Source organism: Corvus hawaiiensis, chromosome 26 (genome assembly GCF_020740725.1).
Source record: "Corvus hawaiiensis isolate bCorHaw1 chromosome 26, bCorHaw1.pri.cur, whole genome shotgun sequence".
NCBI classification, from domain to species: domain Eukaryota; kingdom Metazoa; phylum Chordata; class Aves; order Passeriformes; family Corvidae; genus Corvus; species Corvus hawaiiensis.
Genome location: NC_063238.1, coordinates 37,204,741 through 37,223,804, shown reverse-complemented (window position 1 = coordinate 37,223,804; position 19,064 = coordinate 37,204,741). Strand labels below are relative to the sequence as shown.

At 36.5% G+C, this 19,064-nt stretch overlaps 1 protein-coding gene across 9 annotated transcripts in view; it reads left to right on the top strand.

Annotated features, from left to right (window-relative positions):
- Positions 1-19,064, top strand: part of LOC125317398 (dynein axonemal assembly factor 11-like) — a 67,508-nt gene that overhangs the window by 38,816 nt on the left and 9,628 nt on the right. For all 9 annotated transcript variants that reach the window (XM_048287179.1, XM_048287178.1, XM_048287182.1 and 6 more), the window contains 5 exons: positions 1,381-1,458; positions 4,133-4,198; positions 5,716-5,785; positions 6,617-6,712; positions 13,133-13,218. In XM_048287179.1, coding sequence (XP_048143136.1) covers positions 1,381-1,458; positions 4,133-4,198; positions 5,716-5,785; positions 6,617-6,712; positions 13,133-13,218 — 396 coding nt within the window. The remainder of the gene's footprint in view (positions 1-1,380; positions 1,459-4,132; positions 4,199-5,715; positions 5,786-6,616; positions 6,713-13,132; positions 13,219-19,064) is intronic.

The window sequence follows — 19,064 nt, the reverse complement described above, 5'->3', positions numbered from 1 at the left end:
ATTGGCAGCCCACAAATCCCACATGAAAGGTGATTTATATTATAGAATAGTACTTAATACTTGGATAATTGTCTTTCTTAAACAGAAATTGGTTTTACGCAGTCGTTCCAGTAGCTCTACTTGAGTGTTTTTATTTCTTCTTCAAATCCATTGTATTTATAGACCAAATCTATTTTTATGTTTTTTCCCCAAGATGTTATAAATCTAAAATACTTTATATCCCTCATTAGTGATTTTCCTTTGAAATTTTCGTCTTGAACTTATAGTAAGAAATAGGTTCAGGAACAAAAAAAAAGCAGTGCATTACTGTTGGGGTTTATTTGAGAAATGTTTTCCTTTTTAATATGCTGGCTGAAGTGTCCATACCCATTAGAGTGACCAGCTGAAGAGTGAATTAATGCAACATGACAATTACACTGCTGTATTTTTAAAGAAAACAGCCATATTTTTACTTAGGTGCAAGCAGACTTTTCTTTTTCATGTTACTAAGATTCCTTACTCTTCCTTCCCTTACTCATAATCTAAACATTTACACAGGAAAATACCAGTATTACAAGTCTTAGTGATCTTACTGTGATCTGCTTTGTTTGGGCAGATAAATCTAAGGTAGCTCATTTATTGCACTAAATGAAAATCAGATGTAGTTTTAATTGCTGATAGCTGGAAATGGATAGTATATATATCAGTACAAATATATCAACACATCATCAATACATCAGGAATATGAATTGCCTTTTTTGAACAAAAAACACAACAAAAAATGTAGTATGTGCATCAACAAATAATCTAGATGTCTGCCCTTTGGCCCTACTGTATCCTATTTGATGCTGCTTATAATCTTTTGACCATTAGAATTCTATTTACTAGAGCAGAATAGTGATTGAGAGACAGATGCTGTTTGGAGATAGGCCAAGCACTTGTTCAGTGGGAGTAATCAAGTGAGCATGAATAAAAATTCTTTAGAATTGCTTGCCCATACATCAAACCAGTTATCAGTGGCAAGACCTTGTGATGAGTTTGACCATTCCTAACTAGAAAAAATGTCCCATTTCATACGTTTAAGCCATCCAGGTTTTCATGTGGTATACCAGATAATTTGATATATTTCTGTTTGATAATGGATATGGTGACATGCAGAAGAAGTTATTGTCCATGTAAGATGTGATGTTACAAATCATTTGCTCATCTTTAAATGACACTCTTAATGTGTAATTTGACCTGTGGTGCAATGTTTTTTTCCTGAAATAAATTATAGCCTTAACATCAAATACCAGATAATTCTTACTTCTTGCCATACTCTTCTTTATTTGTGCTATTAAACATAATAATAACAAAGTTCTAACCATTACCATAAACAATTTTTCTTTCTGTTTTGTTAAGGGAAGCAAAAAAGAGAGAGAAGCCTCCTTGGACATTGATGACTGCAGAAGGAAAAGTTCTGAATGTGAATGTGCCTAAGTATGTAAGGTTAAACAGTCTAATATCTGTAGTTGGTTTGGGCAACTATTTCAAGATATGTGACAATACAAAAATAAGAGGGCTGAAAAATTCTTGTTGCAGTATTATATTCCTTGTGGGAAAACTGTATTCTAAATTTATGTTCTGGTGCTGGAAAAAGACTCAAGATTTAGTAAAGTGTTGAAGATTGTTTAATTTAACATCTTTGTCTTTAAAGATTGAAGAACTTTTTTTCTGTAAAAGATATAAGATATTTCAGTCTTTTCCCTTCTATGGTAAGGCTCTTTCTTGGAGCATCTTGCTAATAGTGGAAAAAGTTTAACTGGTTTGACTGTTGAAGATAAATGTGTATGAGCAGCCACTTTAAATATGGAAAAATACATCCCAGCAATATTTCTGGACAAAATCATTCTGTGTTCTGATGACAGATGTAAAACTGGCAGAACTGGGAAGGATAATCAGCTTCTGTGGCAAGATGCCCTGTGACACTGAGTGAGGTCTCCAGCAGCAGAGGATGGGGATACAGGGAAGTGTCTTGTGTTTTACCATTGACAAAGGCACTTAGGTATTCAGGTGTTTTGGAATGAGTTTCCAGGGATATCAGCCATTTATTTTACTTGAACCAAAACTTCATTTTCTAAGGGAAAAGCAGGAGGCAGTGTCCAAACATTATTTCCTTATAAATAGCTCCCCACAGGGCTTCCTACAGGAGACTGGGATAAGAAAGTGGCCACTTATCTCTCTGCTGTCCTCTGAAGAAGTTTTTCCATTTAAGACTGATTTAGCTGCAAAACCAAATCTGTGAACGTGGTTATAATTAGCATGAAGACTGCTTTCGAAATCTTGGAAATTTAGAAATCCTTGCAAGTCCAAGGAATTACTGGTAGTGCACAATTTTCAGTAGAACAGAGAGAATTAAAGGTAGTGGAAGAGTTTAGTGTCATGTTTAGTGTCATGTAGAGCCACGTTTAGTCTGTCTGTACCGGGAGACACTTTCCATGGTATTGATGTACCTTTTTCAGTAAAAATGTGTTGACTGAAAAAAAAAAAAAATATAATTTTCTAATCCAAAAAAGACAAGCCTAAAATAATTTAAATCTTGTGTTAATAGAAGTTGATTGTGCCTCTAAAAAGCAGAGACATTTAGACTCAATCTGTAGCTATCTTTTTTAGAAGAAATACAGAGTTCACTGTTAGTAGCATCCCTGTTTGTGTCACCCGAGTTTTCTGAATTTAGTCCGTGGATGTGCCCACATAAAGCCAGACCAATGAGGATTTTTTGTCATGGCTTCAACAAGAGTGTCACAGCTGTTCAGTGCAATCTGGCAGTGTATTGGAGAGACATAAAGAAAGAAATACCAGTAAGCAGATGGTGTTCTCCAAAGTTTTTGCTTCAATGTGGAAGTCTCATGTCCATAAAAATGTCCAAGCTTCTCTGATGTTCTTTTGGATGGTTAACAAGAGGAATGGCTGCCTGCTGCTGAGAACAGACTATTTCTCTTCTTCAGTTCTGATTAAGATTCCTCCTGGAAAATTTTATAATTCTGTGCTTTTGTTCTCCCTTCATGTGTTAGTGGATTCTCAAAATCAGTGATGCAGTAAGACAAAAAGCCTGAACAGGAAATAGTTATTTTGTAGTCTTTGCACTTTTCCATTAAAAAAACTCATAAACTACAACCTCTGTAAACTTTCTTGCAAATTTACTGTATCAGAATACAGGAGAGCAAAGAGTGAAAAGTATATCTGACAAATACTTTTATTGCTGAAACAGTTTATCATCTAATCTGTTAACATCTGATGATCTTTCCATTACCTGAATCCAACATATCTAAGTATTTTAATGTCATTGAAATAGCCCAGATAAATTATATTAAGCAAAACCCTTACATTTTATACTAATAACTAATTTATCAAAAGCTTCTCATTTGTAGGTGATTTTATTCCATTTTTTTCTCTGCTTTCATACATGGGAAATGTTTGAGCATATGAGGAGAACTTGTAAGTCTAGATTAGATCTCCTAACAGCTGTAGTAATAGATGACACCAATTTATACCTGGTAAGATTCGTTCTCAATTTTAAGAACACAGCTAACAGATCACAAACATGCAGCTAATACAATCTACAGGCTCATTTTCAACAAATATAAAGCTTATAGAATCAAGGATATTACACAAATTGTATTTTACTTTGGAAATGCACAAACAGATATTTATACTTGGGGCAAATTAATTGCTATGAACAAAAATGCATTATTTTAAACATACCGTAAGGTTAGAGTGACAAAGTTCTGTGTTTTTCATGCATTTTGGAACTGTTTTTTTCTATGAAGATGTAATAGAGCAGACAGGTTTCACCAGCAGATGTCTCTCGTTCTGCATTGACAGAATGAGCTTAATTTTAACTGACCTTCAAAAAAGGTTTTTCTTTTTTTCTTTTCCTTGTGGTTTGAGTAGGGAGAACAGAAAATAAATGTAAGAATGACCTTGGCTCAAATTCCAGTATTTTTTCTGTCCATAGGAAAATTGCAACTGTTTCTAAAATGATCACGTGACATACTGTCTAAATGGTGTTTGTATTCATCTAAAATTGCTAACATTTGAACTATGCTGTAATGTTTGCTTATTCACTCCAGTAGTATTTTATCCTGGAGGTGTTTCTTGTCATTGTTATTAGGCTTCATTTCTCTTTGAAAGATGATGAAGAAAACAACCAGATCATCTTGGATCTCGCTGTTTACAGGTCAGATTTTTTTCCTCCTAATTTTTGCCACTCATAAGATGTAATACTTTCAGTTATACTGCTCTCTGTTACGGGGACTTTCCAAGAGGAAAACAAGTAACATAGTGGATAATGGAACCAATCTTGAAGCCTGTGCCAAATAAATGAAGCTAAATAAGCCAAAGGCCCTTCACCTGTTCTTTTAATCCTGAATGGAGACTGTGTCTAAGAGTCCTTTTGGGATCTGGTGTTTTTTGCAGTCCACAGGCAGGTTCCTTCCACACCTGGTTTTTTTATAATTATGTAAAATCTTCTCCAGTTTTCATTTGCAGATAAGGTCTGTAGGGAGTGGGTTTTTTGCTCATCCTTTGGCCCTAGAAGTGCTCCAGTACAGTTCACGTGCTTCTAGTTAAATTCTTCTCTTCCCTGAGACTGGGTAGGGTAAGCTTGTCGTTTTTCCTTGCTTACTGGAAAGAGTCCATGGCTCATGTTAACTCTTGAACTCTACCAGGGCATTGCCTGGAAGAAATTTGGTTGAACCAGGCAAAATATGACAAGGAGACCTGATAGCTATTAGATAGTACATATACTGCTAAGCATTACAATGACCTTTTCCGTTCTTCAGTTCTTCCTTTGAAACTCATTAATTTCCCTCAAAAGAGATTTGCTCTATGTTTCTGACTTTTAAGATTTTTTTTGGAACCTCAGAAAATCTATTTAGGTGCAATAAATTGCTGGATGTACTACAGAATCACAGAATCATTTAGGTTGGAAAAGACCTTCAAATCATTAAGTCCACCCTTTGGCCCATCATGACCTCATCAACTACACCATGGCATTAAGTGCCATATACAGTTATTTCTTGAACAGTTTGGGACCCTGGGCAGTCCATATTTTAATAGTCTGTGCTCACTTGTAAGAAATGCAGACTAAAACATTTGAAAAATTCACCTGTAAAATAATGTTGTAAACGAAGGGAAATGGGAAATACGTACTTGTGCATTCACGAGTCACATCAGGTGTTACATGGTGAAGAGCAGATGTTAAAGTGGAGCTTTTACAGGTCACAAATTTTGTTTGAAAGATTTAAAATTACTGTGTTTTCTGGGAATGGAAAGTATACCTGTTCATTGTTTTCCAGCAAATTCTGTATAAAAAAGGGAACTTCTATTTTAAACTTATTAGTAAAGCTCTCAGAAGGAAAAGTAGCAGGATATTTTCACAATTTTAAATAGCACATAGATTAATTTCCATATTAATGTAAAGCAATGAACTAACAGATGAAAAACCTTGTTGTTTTTCTCCAGGATTTTGAATTCTTGTAGTTATACAATAGCTGATGTCATGGACTTGACATTATTTTAATTGGCATTCACAGGAAGATTGTGGACTTTTTTTCCCCAAAACTTTAAATCCTAATAGTATTTTGTATAAATTAATAACTGAAATTTAAGATTGTGCTTTATAAATAGTGAAATCTTGAAAGAGCTATATGGTTTATTGTAGATTGATTCATTTATTTATATTTCATTCTGAAGACATTTGGACACTTCTCTACTTGATGTTGATGTTCAGCCAACTTACATACGAGTACTGGTGAAGGGAAAGGTTAGTGATTTCTTGCTACATTAATTTCAAATCAAGAGTTATTGTTTACCATAGTTAGTCAGTGGACTCTGGATCTGACTTCTCTAAGTCACCAGTCATTTGCATCTATGCAGAAAGAATGTTCTTTCAATACCTGCATTATTTTGGACCACCCATAAAGTGTGAAAGTCCTAACCAGAAGATGTGCAAAGCCTGAAATAAAATTTCACTTTCCTTTTCTCCTCTCCTCTTATTCCCCCCACACAGTGTACCATAATTCACTTCAGAAGAGAGCTTCCTAGTTGCCCTAGGCTAGAATTCAGCAATTTCACAATCTGGAATTTATAGCTGACAGAAACCAATGGATGTATATTCTTTTGAAAGGGCATTTAAAATGTCATTCCAGTTTTCTCTCTTCTCAGTGGTTTTAATTTTATCATCATTTTTAAAAAAAATTCAAAGTGCTTCCACAGTAAACCAAAATCCCTATTTTTAACTGAGCCAACTGCATAAACAAAACTTGAGGAGTGCTTTACATCTAAATAAACTGGATAATCTTTCTCATTTAATTGCTAATATAAGTCAAGCATCATTTTATAACCTTCTTTAGAAATGCCACTTCAGGAATGGCAGCAGTTCAGGAACATACATCTGACTCTACTTGTAAGTAAAAGCTATTTAGCATAATCTATTGGGTTTAGTAATACCATACATAAAGTGAAAGGATTTAGACCTGCAGTGTCCTTAAGATCAAAGGATGTGATAATGGTGGGTTTGTATTTGTTCTGTCCATGTGAAAGAAAGTAAAAAATATTTTAGCACGATATACTTCAATCCCATATTGTCTTGTAGCCATTTCAGCTTGTGCTCCCTGAGGAAGTGAAGCCAGACAGCAGCTCTGCTAAAAGATCACAAACAACTGGTCATTTAGTTGTCACCATGCCAAAGGTATGTAAAATAGTCTGAGGAGACATCATACAAAGATCCTTAAATGTTGTGAGTACTTTGGGAATGTGTCTGAGTTACAGGTAACATCTGTCTTGCTGAAGATATGCAGTGTAGCCTTTCCCATCAGGGCATATTTTCCAAAAAAGGAACATTGCATAAAGACAATTTAATTGCTGAGCCAAGCCTTAGTACTTAAAATCCCTCTAAAGGAACATAATAAAAATCAATATTGATAGAAATTTGTATTTCCTTTACTTTATACAAAATCAGCCTTTTATATACCAAAAGAGACTATGCAAAACATGCAGTATTATGCAAATGTATAAGAAGATAGCTTTTTTTAAATAATGAAAAAAGCACATACTTATTTTCTTTTTCCACTTGTGAAATAATAAAAAAAAATCAGTTTATCAAAATTTGTGTGGCACACATATGTATGAATGTTACATCTTTGTTCAAATATAGGGATGTTGCACTACTCTCGTGTCTCATGTGTTTGGAACAAGAGTTGCTTAATTCATTTTCCCTTCATGCTCTCCCTGGCTGGAAAGGTTTCCCTGACCAGCTGTACAAACTACTATGACCATAGAGCAAGGAGGTTGTGGCAACGTGGTGTTTCAGTTGAAACCGCTTGGAGCAGACAGGGAGCTGGAAGTTTTAGGGAGGTAGAGTTCAGGAGATGAGAATGGATTACATGGTGGGGTTCTGTATGCTGAGGGAGAAGTTAATCAACTGCAGCATCTTCTGCTGTTATTTCTGTGGAGGGTTGAGTTGCTTTTAAGGCCTCTAGGACATCTTATACTTTTGGTTTTCAGAATACACTAATCCCACTCAGGGATAGTTACAGTAAAAAAAACCAATCTCTTGGTGCTCTAACCTTACCCTTCTGTCCTTTAGGAAGTTTCTGTTGTGTAAGGGCAGGGAACATGTGTGAGTCCACCAGAATATATCAAATACAGCATTTCCTTCTGAAAGAAGAACCTATTTAGTTGAAATCGCTTCACCTGCTATATGGGGTCATTTCCTTCTCTTCGTGCTCTGATTTAATTTTAAGACTATGCATCTAGTAGTTTTAACTAAAAAGTTATTTTTCATCTTTTGGCTTTTTCCTTTTGTGGTTATTACCATCTATGTTCCCTTTTACACTCCAGTCCCATACCATCTGTCTGTCCCTAGGAGGACAGGCTCTCATTGAATCACAAACTGTCGCTCTAGCATCAAGCACACAATTTTGCCAAAAACTTGAAGAGTACTGAAAATAGTAATTACTTGGTTAAGGTAGATATTTTCTTAATGTTCAAAATTCACTCAAATGAGGATTTATGTTTTCATAAATTTGTTTGAAAATGAGGCCTTGACATTTGCCATTTTGGATAGTGTAATTTCCAAATGTCTATGAATAATTTTGTTTAATAGTTACTTGTCTTTGGGATATTTTAAGTACTGTCAGTTTTCTGTCCCATACCCTGCTTTTATTACTTATATATTTTGCTAGTCTCTTTGTGATGGATGGTCAATACCTTAGAAAATGTAAATATTTCCAAGAGTTTCTGGATATATATTAACTCTGCTGCCTGCCTATAAAGCCATACCTAAATCAGCGAAATGAATATTATCTCTTCATACTGTGATTGAGAACTGCCTTTATTCCATTATTAACTTTATATTTAACCTACCTTGATATTTTAGCTACACCTACATATTTTGCCTAGCCCGAGGCTCTGAAGCATGCTTCATCTCAGAATATGTGATTCTCAGATATTTTTAAGACATGAGGAGAGAGAAGCACTATGGAATAACTGGGTTGATGTTCTCAGCTTGGGCTTGGTTTGGTTAAAACTACTTGAGTAGCTTGACCACAGCAAGAGATGCATGAATGGAATGCTGCATGGTCTCTTTGTTGTCAGTGGATCCTGGAAAGCAGCTTTGTGGAAAAGTGCCTGGGAGTCTTGGTTGCCACTAAGTTGTGCATGAGTCAGCAATGTTCTCTTCTGTCAAAGAACACCATTTGTATCCTGAGCAGCATTAGGAGCATTGCCAGCAGGTGGAGGGAGGCCATCCTCCCCCTCTGTTCAGCATTTGTGAGATACACGTGGAGTGCTGTGTCCAGTGCTGGGCTCCCCAGTGCAAGAGAGACATGGACATGCTGGATAGAGTCCAGCAAAGAGCCACAAAGATGATTAAGGAACTGGAGTACCTCTCCTATGAGGAAAGGCTGAGACTCTGGAGAAAAGAAGGATCAAGAGCATCTTATCAATACACAGAAATACATAAAGGGAGGGTGCAAAGAGGCAGAGCCGGGCTCTTTTCAGTGGTGCCCAGTGACTGCACCAGAGACAGTGGGCACAGACTGAAACTCAGGAGTTCCCCCCAGACATCAGGAAACACTTTTTTACTGTGAGGCTGACTGGCTACCTTCACAGGTCACCCAGGGAGGGTGTGAATCCTCCAGCCCTGGAGATCCTCTAAAGCCATCTGGACACAGTCCTGGGCAACTGGCTCAAGTGGACCCTGCTTGCACAGGGGGCTTGGACCAGATGACCTCCCCAGATCCCTGCCAATCTCCAGAATTCTGAGATCCTGTGAACTTCATGGATTTGCTGACCAAAGATGAATCTGTGTTACTTAAGCAATTGCATGTAACAGATACTAACCTATTGTTCACTGTTCTATGTTACAGTCACAGAATCTGTTCTCTTCCCCTAAGACTGAAATAGAGTGCTCAGTTTAAATTTTTGGGATATAGATCCTCTTCAGGTGATCTCCATCCATACAAAGTTTATTATTATTAATGGGATATAATCTAGGAAAAAAGGTATAATGAATAATGATTAACAACAGGAAGGCCAATAGATATTTTCTTGCAGAATATTATGGCAGATTTTATCAATGCTTGAGAATACTAGTTTGAGATCACCAACTTAATGGGAATTCCTCATAGTAAGATAATAGGAAGACCAGAACACATGCAATTTCTTTCAGGCTGTATCGGTGACAAGACAAGCTGAATGACTGTATTGCACTATATTTAACCCTTTTGTTCCTGATAAACAGTTATCAGTTTTTTTTTTTTTTTTTGCAACTCGATAAATGGCCTAGCACATTCCTTACATAACTGAAATGTTGTCCGTTAATCTAAAAATAGTCTCCTATAATAAGCTTCATGCAATAGTGTCCTAAAAATATCTCTCTCTTCTCAGTAACACAACAGAAATCTATCTGAATTATATGTGTTTTTCACTGGCTTTAGTGAGCTTCTGAACAAGTTAATAAATCTTTCACCATTCATCTTCCAGCCTGTTTATAGTTCCCTAGTCTTTAAAAACAAAAACAAAACCTCTTGCCTCTCTGATGACCTTGCCGCACCACGGATGTTGGAGATAGTAAATTCCACATGAAGTAAAGGAAATAATTTTTACATTCATTTCTGGATTTTTTTTTATTAACCATGCTACTTGCTACTCAACAAATCACCACAGAATGTGTGCCTTTCTAAGGCAGTGTTTACCAACATTTTTTGGAAGGTCATCAAAAGAAACTGAAGGACACAATGTTCAGTGAAATAATATAGTGACACTTTAAAAGTGTAGTGTTTATACTGTAACAATCCTCTGTATGGAGATTTTGCATGTGTGAGGTGTTGATAGTGACTACATTGTACATGCCTCATGTTCTGGGAAAAATATTTGTGCCATGAAGCTTCTCAGATTTTGAACCTCTATGCTCTGGCAGCATCATCTTTTCAGATGATGCAGGAGAATTAAAAACCGAGAGATTCTTTAATAGGATTTGTCAAAAATTGGTATTTATTAAATAAATTATATCAGAAAATGTCATCAGTAGATTACACAATCATTTTAACTACTGTCTGAGTAAAACCATCAAACCCCAGTTTTATTAACAAGCAGGTTTTATTCAGGGTTCTGAGACATTCTCTGTCATGTTTTAAAACTTTCTTTTTCTTGTTTTAGTGAATCAGAGAGAAAAATTTGGACTTTTGATTAATTCTTTATTATATTAGCAGTCACAAATGAATGCTGACAGCTTTTTATTGCCTGAGCTTTCAAAAGCAATTAGAAATTTAAAGATCAATGACAGATTCCTTAATTAATCTAAAAATAGGAATGGTGTGTATTATGCATGTCAGTGTTATTTGATAGAATTACATTATATAATTCTCACTTATCTAGGTATGGTAATTGCAGTAATATTTCATTACCATCAAAGGCATGTGGAGACATAGCTGTGAAACCCTAGAAATCTAATAATCCTTCAGCATAAATGTGTTTCTGGGAAAATCTGTTACTCAGAGAAATTCCCATTGTAGAATAAGAAAGCCATTGTAGGAAAAAAAAGGCAGACTGAAAATATGAACAAAATATGTTTTTCACATATTCCTTCTGTATTCTCAAATATATTCCAGATTATACTTAAAACATCTATATCTAGAATTCTTTGATAGTGATCTTTAAAGGGTGTCCTTTCTGTTTTCTAATTAATCATAGAATCATAAAATATGCTGAGTTGGATGGAACCCATCAGGATCATCAAATCCAACTCCTGGCCCTGAGCAGGCCACCCCAAAAATCTCTCCATGTGCCTGAGAGCATTGTCGAAGTGCTTCTTGAACTCTGTTGGGTGTGGTGCTGTGACCACTTCTCTGGGGAGCCTGTTCCAGTGCCCAACCACCCTCTGGGTGAAGAGCCTTTTCCTGATATCCAACCTAAACCTCCTCTGACACAGCTTCAGGCCATTCCCTTGGCTCCTGTCACTGGTCACCTGAGAGAAGAGATCAGTGCCTGCCCCTCCTCTTCCCCTCATGAGGATGTTGAAGCCTCAATGAAGCCTTCTCTCAGTCTCCTCCAGGCTGAAGAGACCAAGTGACCTCAGCCGCTCCTCATACGGCTTCTCCTCCAGACCCTTCACCATCCTTGTGGCCTCCTTTGGATGCTCTCTCAAAGCTTCATCTATTTTTTATGTTGTAGTGCCTAAAACTGTACACAAAAATGTAAATATTAGAAATATTATCACAGAATAACTTTCAGTATTGTATTAATTTAGTCAATTTTCCTATATACCACAGGCTTTAAATTTCACACTGTTATCTTTCTCCTGAGCCCAAAGTCTTATCTTTCGCCACAGTCTATGGCAGTTCTGGTTTGGAGAACAAGTTTCCTCATTGATCAGCATCATTAAGAGATGGGCCATCAGTTACTGGCTTGGTGAAGCTAACATACCATTGCTGTATCAAAAAGAAGAAAAAATCGAGTATCAAATTTTTTTTATTGAACAGAATTAGGAGGACGTCTTCTGAGCAGAAGATCTTTTATGTCAAACAATATTTGATAATTAATAGATGTTCTAGTAGGCAAATCCTAACCCTTTACTGAGTTACAAGGTCAGTTCTTGTCAAGGATGTATTTTCTTATGAGTACAGACTCAGCACGTTTCTTCACCATCCTTGATGATATGCTCTGAAGACAAAGTAAGGAGCACGAGTCTCAAGGGGATCAATGGAATGAATTTGTGCTAAAAAAAAAGAACACTTGAGGGCCTCCTGAGAAAAGAGGGAAAGTACAAAGAAACAGACTTTCCTTCATCGGAGTATATACAGAATCAGAGGGCGTTGGCCTCTTCACACTGATTTCCAGAAACAAATGACAGAAGCTACAGAATCTGTCTTTATTTCATGTGGGATTTAGAATGGAGACTAAATTCACAAGGCTTCTGGAACAGACTGCTCTCAAATCAATTGCATTATGAAATAGTCAATAAAATGAACTATTTGTTATAGTTCCTGTTCTTCTTCCTTTCAAATGCTTAAGGTATCTCTCTCCTATGCTGTTGTTTCGAAGGGAAAGAGATGCTTTTGCAATGAGATACCCTTTTGTCAATAACACATCTTCCAAAAAGTCGTGGTGGACCAGTTTTCTTTGAGAAGGGGAATTCATTTGGACTTTGAACTCAAGACTCTGTTTTAGCAAAGGAGCTGAGGGAGTTTGTGGTCACTTGTCATTTGGGTGAAAAGTCCAGACTGCAGTTGATTTTTTAATAAAAATGTCAGAACAACTACTTGGACACCAGAACTGAAATGCAATCAGTAAAGTGTATTTTTAACATGACAGTACTAAACAAGACAGTATATATTTAAATACAAGTAGATTTATATATTTAAATACTCTTTTATATATAATTTTATACATTTAGCTATAATTCCGTTCAGATAATTTGGTTTAATTTGCCTTATGTCTGTGTTTCGTGCTGAGTGAAGAGTGTTAAAATATAACAGAAAGAGTAAATGTCACAAGAGAAAATTTATGCAGATGCTCTCAATTTTCTATTTTTAAAAGAATATTTAAATGTTCACGAGCAAAAGTGTCAACTTTTAAGAGAATTATGTTTTGTCTATTTTTATTTTAGGCTAAAGAAATAATCCTGGCTAAGCAAAAAGTTTCAGCTTCAATTAAGCATTCTGACTGCAATACACAGCAAAAAACCACAAGAAGGTAATTCCTTTTTGTCTTCTGTATTAGTTTTATTTTTTTCAGTGTGTTATTCACATGCCAGAATGTGCTTCTTTTATGTTATTGTTGAAAATATGAAAATATCGATTAGTGTAGAGTAAAAGTATGTCTAAAAGCTTTAGATTAATAGCCTGTCTGGTGCTGTTTATTAAAAAATGGTCTCTAATAGCAGAACCAAAAAAGCAGTTATTTTTGCCTATCAGTTCCTTTCCATCAGCTCATTCAGGCTGTTAGCTGGTATATGCTAAAACTAAATCACCTACTGAGAATGGCCTCTGCAGAGCTCCTTGCTATGGAGCCCAAGTCTGGAAACCTTTTAAAAAGCAATGGTTTTGAATCTCTCTCATGAATGTATTTCCTTACTGTTATACAGATTGATCTACTGCTCAAGTAAATAGGTTCAAAAAGAAATTCTGTAAGGTTTTGTAACACAGATCCATCCTATTAAATGTGATGTCAACTCCAGCTCTTGAAATCTTGTAGTTAATGACTGCTCAAAGCAAGTGAATTTCAGTGATGCACTATTTTGTTTTTAACCCTTAGCAAGTGCTACTGTAAATAGACAGTACGGTTTATGAACACTTGCCCTAAGTACAAATACCATGATATATGTTTTAATCTTTCCTTTTCTTTTTGCTGTAGCCAATGGCATTCTTATCAGAATAAGATGTTAACTACAAAGTCTCTTCAGCTCTTTATCTATTTATATTTTAAGTGTTGCACTTGTTCCCTTGCTTGATTTCATTGTGGTGAATGTTGTTAAAAAGGCTAAGCAGCTAGTAAAAAATGGCATTTTGAATCATGGCTGTTCTTGTTCTCAATATTTAGGACACTAGCAAAACGGTTCTGAAAGAGTCAGTTGTAATTAATTTTATTTTTAATTTCTTATTTCCAATAAAAATCAGTCATTAACTTATTTTCTTGATGATCTGCTTTATGAGAAGATGATAGGGCACCTGCAAGAATTTGTTGAGGTTACTAGTGAGCCCCAAGGACTAGGCACCCTTTCCTTAGGCAGCAGTCATTGCAAAAGTGCATCATTTTGATTACTGAGTACGTCAAGTATTTTTAGAAGGTCCAGGCCAAATAGTGGATAGTAACTCTCCATTATATTTGCAAAGTCATGGAAATCAGGTGAAGTCCCTGGTAACTGGAAAAATGGAAATATTGCACCCATTTTTAAAAAGAGTAGAAACAAGGATGCTAGGAGCTCATGACCCATCAGCCCCACCTTTGGGATTTCTACTCTGCCTAGGAATTGGTAGGATGGTTGTGTCCAGAGGGGCGTAGGCAATGTCTCAGTCTCTGGATGGAGATCAATGACAAGTGGTGTCCCTCAGGGCCCCATACTGGGACCAGTACATTTTCATGTCAAGCACACTCTCAGCAAGTGTGGGGGTGACTCCAAGCTGGGTGGTGCAGTTCACAAGCCAGAAGATGGGATGCCATCCAGAGGGATGTGGACAAGCTTGAGAAGTGGGTTCATGTGAATGTCATCAGGTTGAACAAGTCAAATGCAGGGTGGTGCACATGGTTCTCAGGACAACCCCTTGTATACATAAAGGCTGGGGATAGAAGGGATTGAGAGCAGCCCTGAGAAGAACTTGGGGATACTGGTGGGTGAAAAACTGGACATGAGCAGGAAGTGTGCACTTGCAGGCCAGAAAGCCAGCCATGTCCTGGCTGGCATCAAAAGCAGTGTGGGCAGCAGGTTGAGGGATAGGATTCTCCCTCTCTGCTCTGCTCTACCAAGACCACACCTGGAGTGCTGCACCCAGCTCTGGTATCTTCAGTACAGGAAAGACATGGACCTGCTGGAGCCAGTCCAGAGGAGGCCCACAAAAAGTATTAGAGGGCTGGAGTACCTCTCCTATGAGGAAAGGCTGAGAGAGTCTGGGTTCTTCAGTCTGGAAAAGATAAGGCTTCAGGGAGACCTAGCAGCCTTTCATACTAATAAGGATCTTATAAGAAAGATGGGGACAGATTTTTTAATAAGGCCTCTAGAGAAAGGACAAGGCATAATTGTTTTAAAGTAAAAGAGGGGAAAGATCGAAGAAAGATATAAGAAAGAATTTTTGTATTATGAGGGTGGTGAAACACTGTCAGTAGTTGCCCAGAGAGGTGGTGGATGCCCCGTCCCAGTAAACATTCAAGGTCAGGTTGAATGGGGCTCTGAGCAACCTGATTTAGTTGAGGGTCTCCCTTGCTCATTGCAGAGGGGTTGGACTAGATGATCTGTAAATTTCTCTTCCAACCAAAACCATTCTGTGAGTCTATTTTATGACTCTTTGCAAAAGGAATGGTGCTTTTCCACAGAAGTACAGCTAAAGCTTTAAATGCATTACAAGAAATAAATTAAAAAAGCAACTTGTATATTAGGAAACTATATTTCCTTAGAGCCCTCTGTTTGCCTTTAGTTTTGGCTGCACAGTAAATGTTTAAAAAATAATGGGAGCATGGAAGTAATAATGTGAAATGGTGCCCTTTCCTGCCAGCTGATGAACTAAAGATACACCGTGGCATAGTGGAACTCCAAGAATTTGTGTTTCATTTCTGTGCAGTTTTAAGTAATTATGAACATGCTTCTTGCAGATTTTGAGGGCTAAAATATCACAGGAATATATATCACAAAGGCAGAAGTAGGAAAAGAGTCTTTGAATTACACTTCTTTCTAAAAATAGTAAGTTTTGACCTCTTTAGCTGAAAAGTCGCTGACTAGCCAGATGTTAAAAATTTGCCGAATAGTTGTCTCTTAGATTACAGAAGAACATTCATTACAGTGATTACACTTGACAGCTACAGATGTCTTAGCTAAATGCTGTCAGACATATAAACTGCCAAACTGTAATGTAGAGCTTTAAATCTCTTTAACTCTTGTTAGCTAGATTACATGATGATACTGTCATTACTTCTGCCATGTATGAGAGATTTCTTCTGTAACTATATACAAAACTGTATTTTGAGCCCTCAAAGAGGCAAGTTTCTGTGGAAGGAATTTGACAGACTGATCTATTATACTTACAAAGCCTCTGTTAGTGCAGTAGCTGAGTGTGCCATTCCTTACTGGAACTGGCCTCACAGTTCAGTTTTAAGATACCAAAGTTGAGTTCTCCACAGCTGCATAGGGGAAATTCGGAGGTAGGTAGGAACTGACTTTTCTGAAGTTGCACTGGAAATCTTAAGAGCAACAGTTACACAAAGTCAACAATCCTTCACTCATACCTACAGCTTTAGACTATTTTTTCTTTAGTGTGTTGGAGAAGAAAAAAATTAAATAAAACTCCAAATATCTCTAATAAATATACACACATTTGAATTCCTCCAGTAAAGAAAGCTACATAGGAATACTAGAACATTTTTCTTTCATTTTTGGAGTTTTCTTGGATTTTTTTGTTTTGTTTTTTATTACTGTAGATCTTTATATACAGAGAGGTTGAGAAATGCAGCCAGAGAATGGTTTAATTTGAAGAGGCAAAGGAATGGAGTGGCAATTTTTGCAGAATTCAAAACTAATCGGCAAGTTCTGATCTATACACACCTTTTATAATTAAATAAGGAATGCAAGGTAGAGGTGATTTCTATTTTTCTTGTTCAGGCGTTGCAAATCTGACTACCCCAAGTGTCTTTTCCCATCTTAGCTACGCAAGAGAGCACTGGGTGACTAAGCCAGCACATGCTCTAGAGAATACCGTGTATAATTAAGCTGGAAATCTGACTTATATTCCACTGGAATTGGATCTTAGTGGCAGTGCACAATGTATGGCTTTTGGCAATTTTTTGTTTTGTTTTGTTTCGGTTTGGTTTGGTTTGGTTTATTTTTTCCATCTGGACTCTTGCAGAGAAGAAAAAGAAAAATATGTTACTGGATTGTCCACCTCTGTCTGCTGGTGCACCTATAAATTCCTTTGAAGAGGTTATCCAGTTCCAAACAAATTTCACTAATTGGGAGAGACATAAAATATGTAAAGTTACCTGTAAATTATATTGAAGTTGAGAATGAGAAAACCTGTATGTTTTTAATCACTGTTGGATTTTAATTCCAACCTTTTTCTAGCAAACATATCATACTAAGACTCATTAACAGAACTTCTTTTATGTGTTGCAGTTTCAGTGATAAACAAGCATTACTTCACTTTTTTTGGAGAAGTCTTTGGTTTTAGTTAAGCTTTTTTTTGCTTATTAACAAATTAAAAAAAAAAGACTGATTATTTCAAAAATTCTCTACAGTTGTCTCACTTGAGATGTAACAGTGTTGCTGAAGATGAAACATACTGCAAAGCTCTGTTTTACTGGATGACCCTGATTTAGCTTGGTTCGTTTTGGTGGAGAAGAGGCAAAGAACAAATCTATGGGAAAAAATCGTAGATGTAAGAGTAAGAATCTTTCTTTGGAAGTGAGAAGTTCTAATTTGAATTCTTGAAGCTGTCCTTGTGAAGTATCAGAATACTGCCTTTCCACAGACTGAATCACTGAACATCTCTCCCAGTCTTACATTCCTACAGCTTGCATGCAGAGGGATAGAGATGTGATGAGTTGGAAGGGGGAGAACACCATGTTATGAGGAGAAATACAGTAGAACAAAGTGAGTGATTTCCTCAGGACTGGGAAGGGGAGATAAGATGAGGTCAGAAACTGAATGGTGTTGCAGACGAACTGATCTGAAAGAGCTGCAGGAGGGTTTATGTGATCTTTCAGAACCCAAATTCTCTTCTGTGTCTAAACCAAGCACAAACGTTTCAATGGGAAGAAAGCCAAGCATGTCTGAAGAGTGGCCTGAATGACAGATGAGTAAATGTGTGCAAAGATCACAAATGACAAGTCAGTTATCAGTTCTATTGAGAGGTGATGCCTTTGATAAATACCTGGGATTAGATCACAGATATTAAGAGTTGAATAGTTTGCAGAATTAATATTTTCTGACAATGAAGCTTGCTAGCTGTCATGAAGACATTGAGAACTTTTAGACTGCAAGTAATATTGTATGGGAAGGCGGGAATCATAGAAATTGTAATTCAGTGAACTTCTTAACCAGAAAGTGTAGTCAGCTGTGACTAAGCAACATATTAAAAATGTTTTTTACTCAAATTAATCTCAAAGTATGGATTTATTAACATTCTCATAGAGGCCTGGAGCTAATCAAAGCAGAGGGTGTACATCTCTATCATTTGACTAATGAGCTGGGTTGCCTCAGAAGTGATTTGAAAATTAATTTGCACACAGGCATCTGATAATCCCTAACTTTAATAAAGGTGAGAAGGCTTCAGAAATGTGCACTTCTGGATAAAGCATTCTCAAGAGAACAATTCAGTTAGCTCCTGATCTCTGCAGTCTAAAGCAGTCTTCTGTTGTGCATATGGGACAAGGACAAAAGTCTGAGGGCAGAGATGGACTTAAAAGTTGCCTTCTAACATTCCATAACTTTGAAAAAACTTTGTTAGAATAAAGTGTGTTTTCAGTATATGTTTCCCAAGTGTTTAATACTTTCAAGTTTGGCTGACAAATTTAACAGTGAAAGGAGTGAAAATAAGATGATATTATAGCCACATGTAGAAATTCAGAGTCAATTTGCATGTTGCAGGTATTGGAGCATATTTCTTGCTTGCAGACAAGGTCAGTTTAAAATTTACTAACTTGAAGTGATTATTCAAAAGAAGGAAAGGGATGGAACAGTGAAGTTGAAAATGTCACAGTGACTACAATTTTCTGTCATAATTTTAGAAACATGGACACTAGTAATATATACATTCTCAGTCTGGTGAATCCTATTTGTGAAATATATTTGTCTTTTAGAACAGAATGATGTAGATATCATCAGCCTTTTATTTATC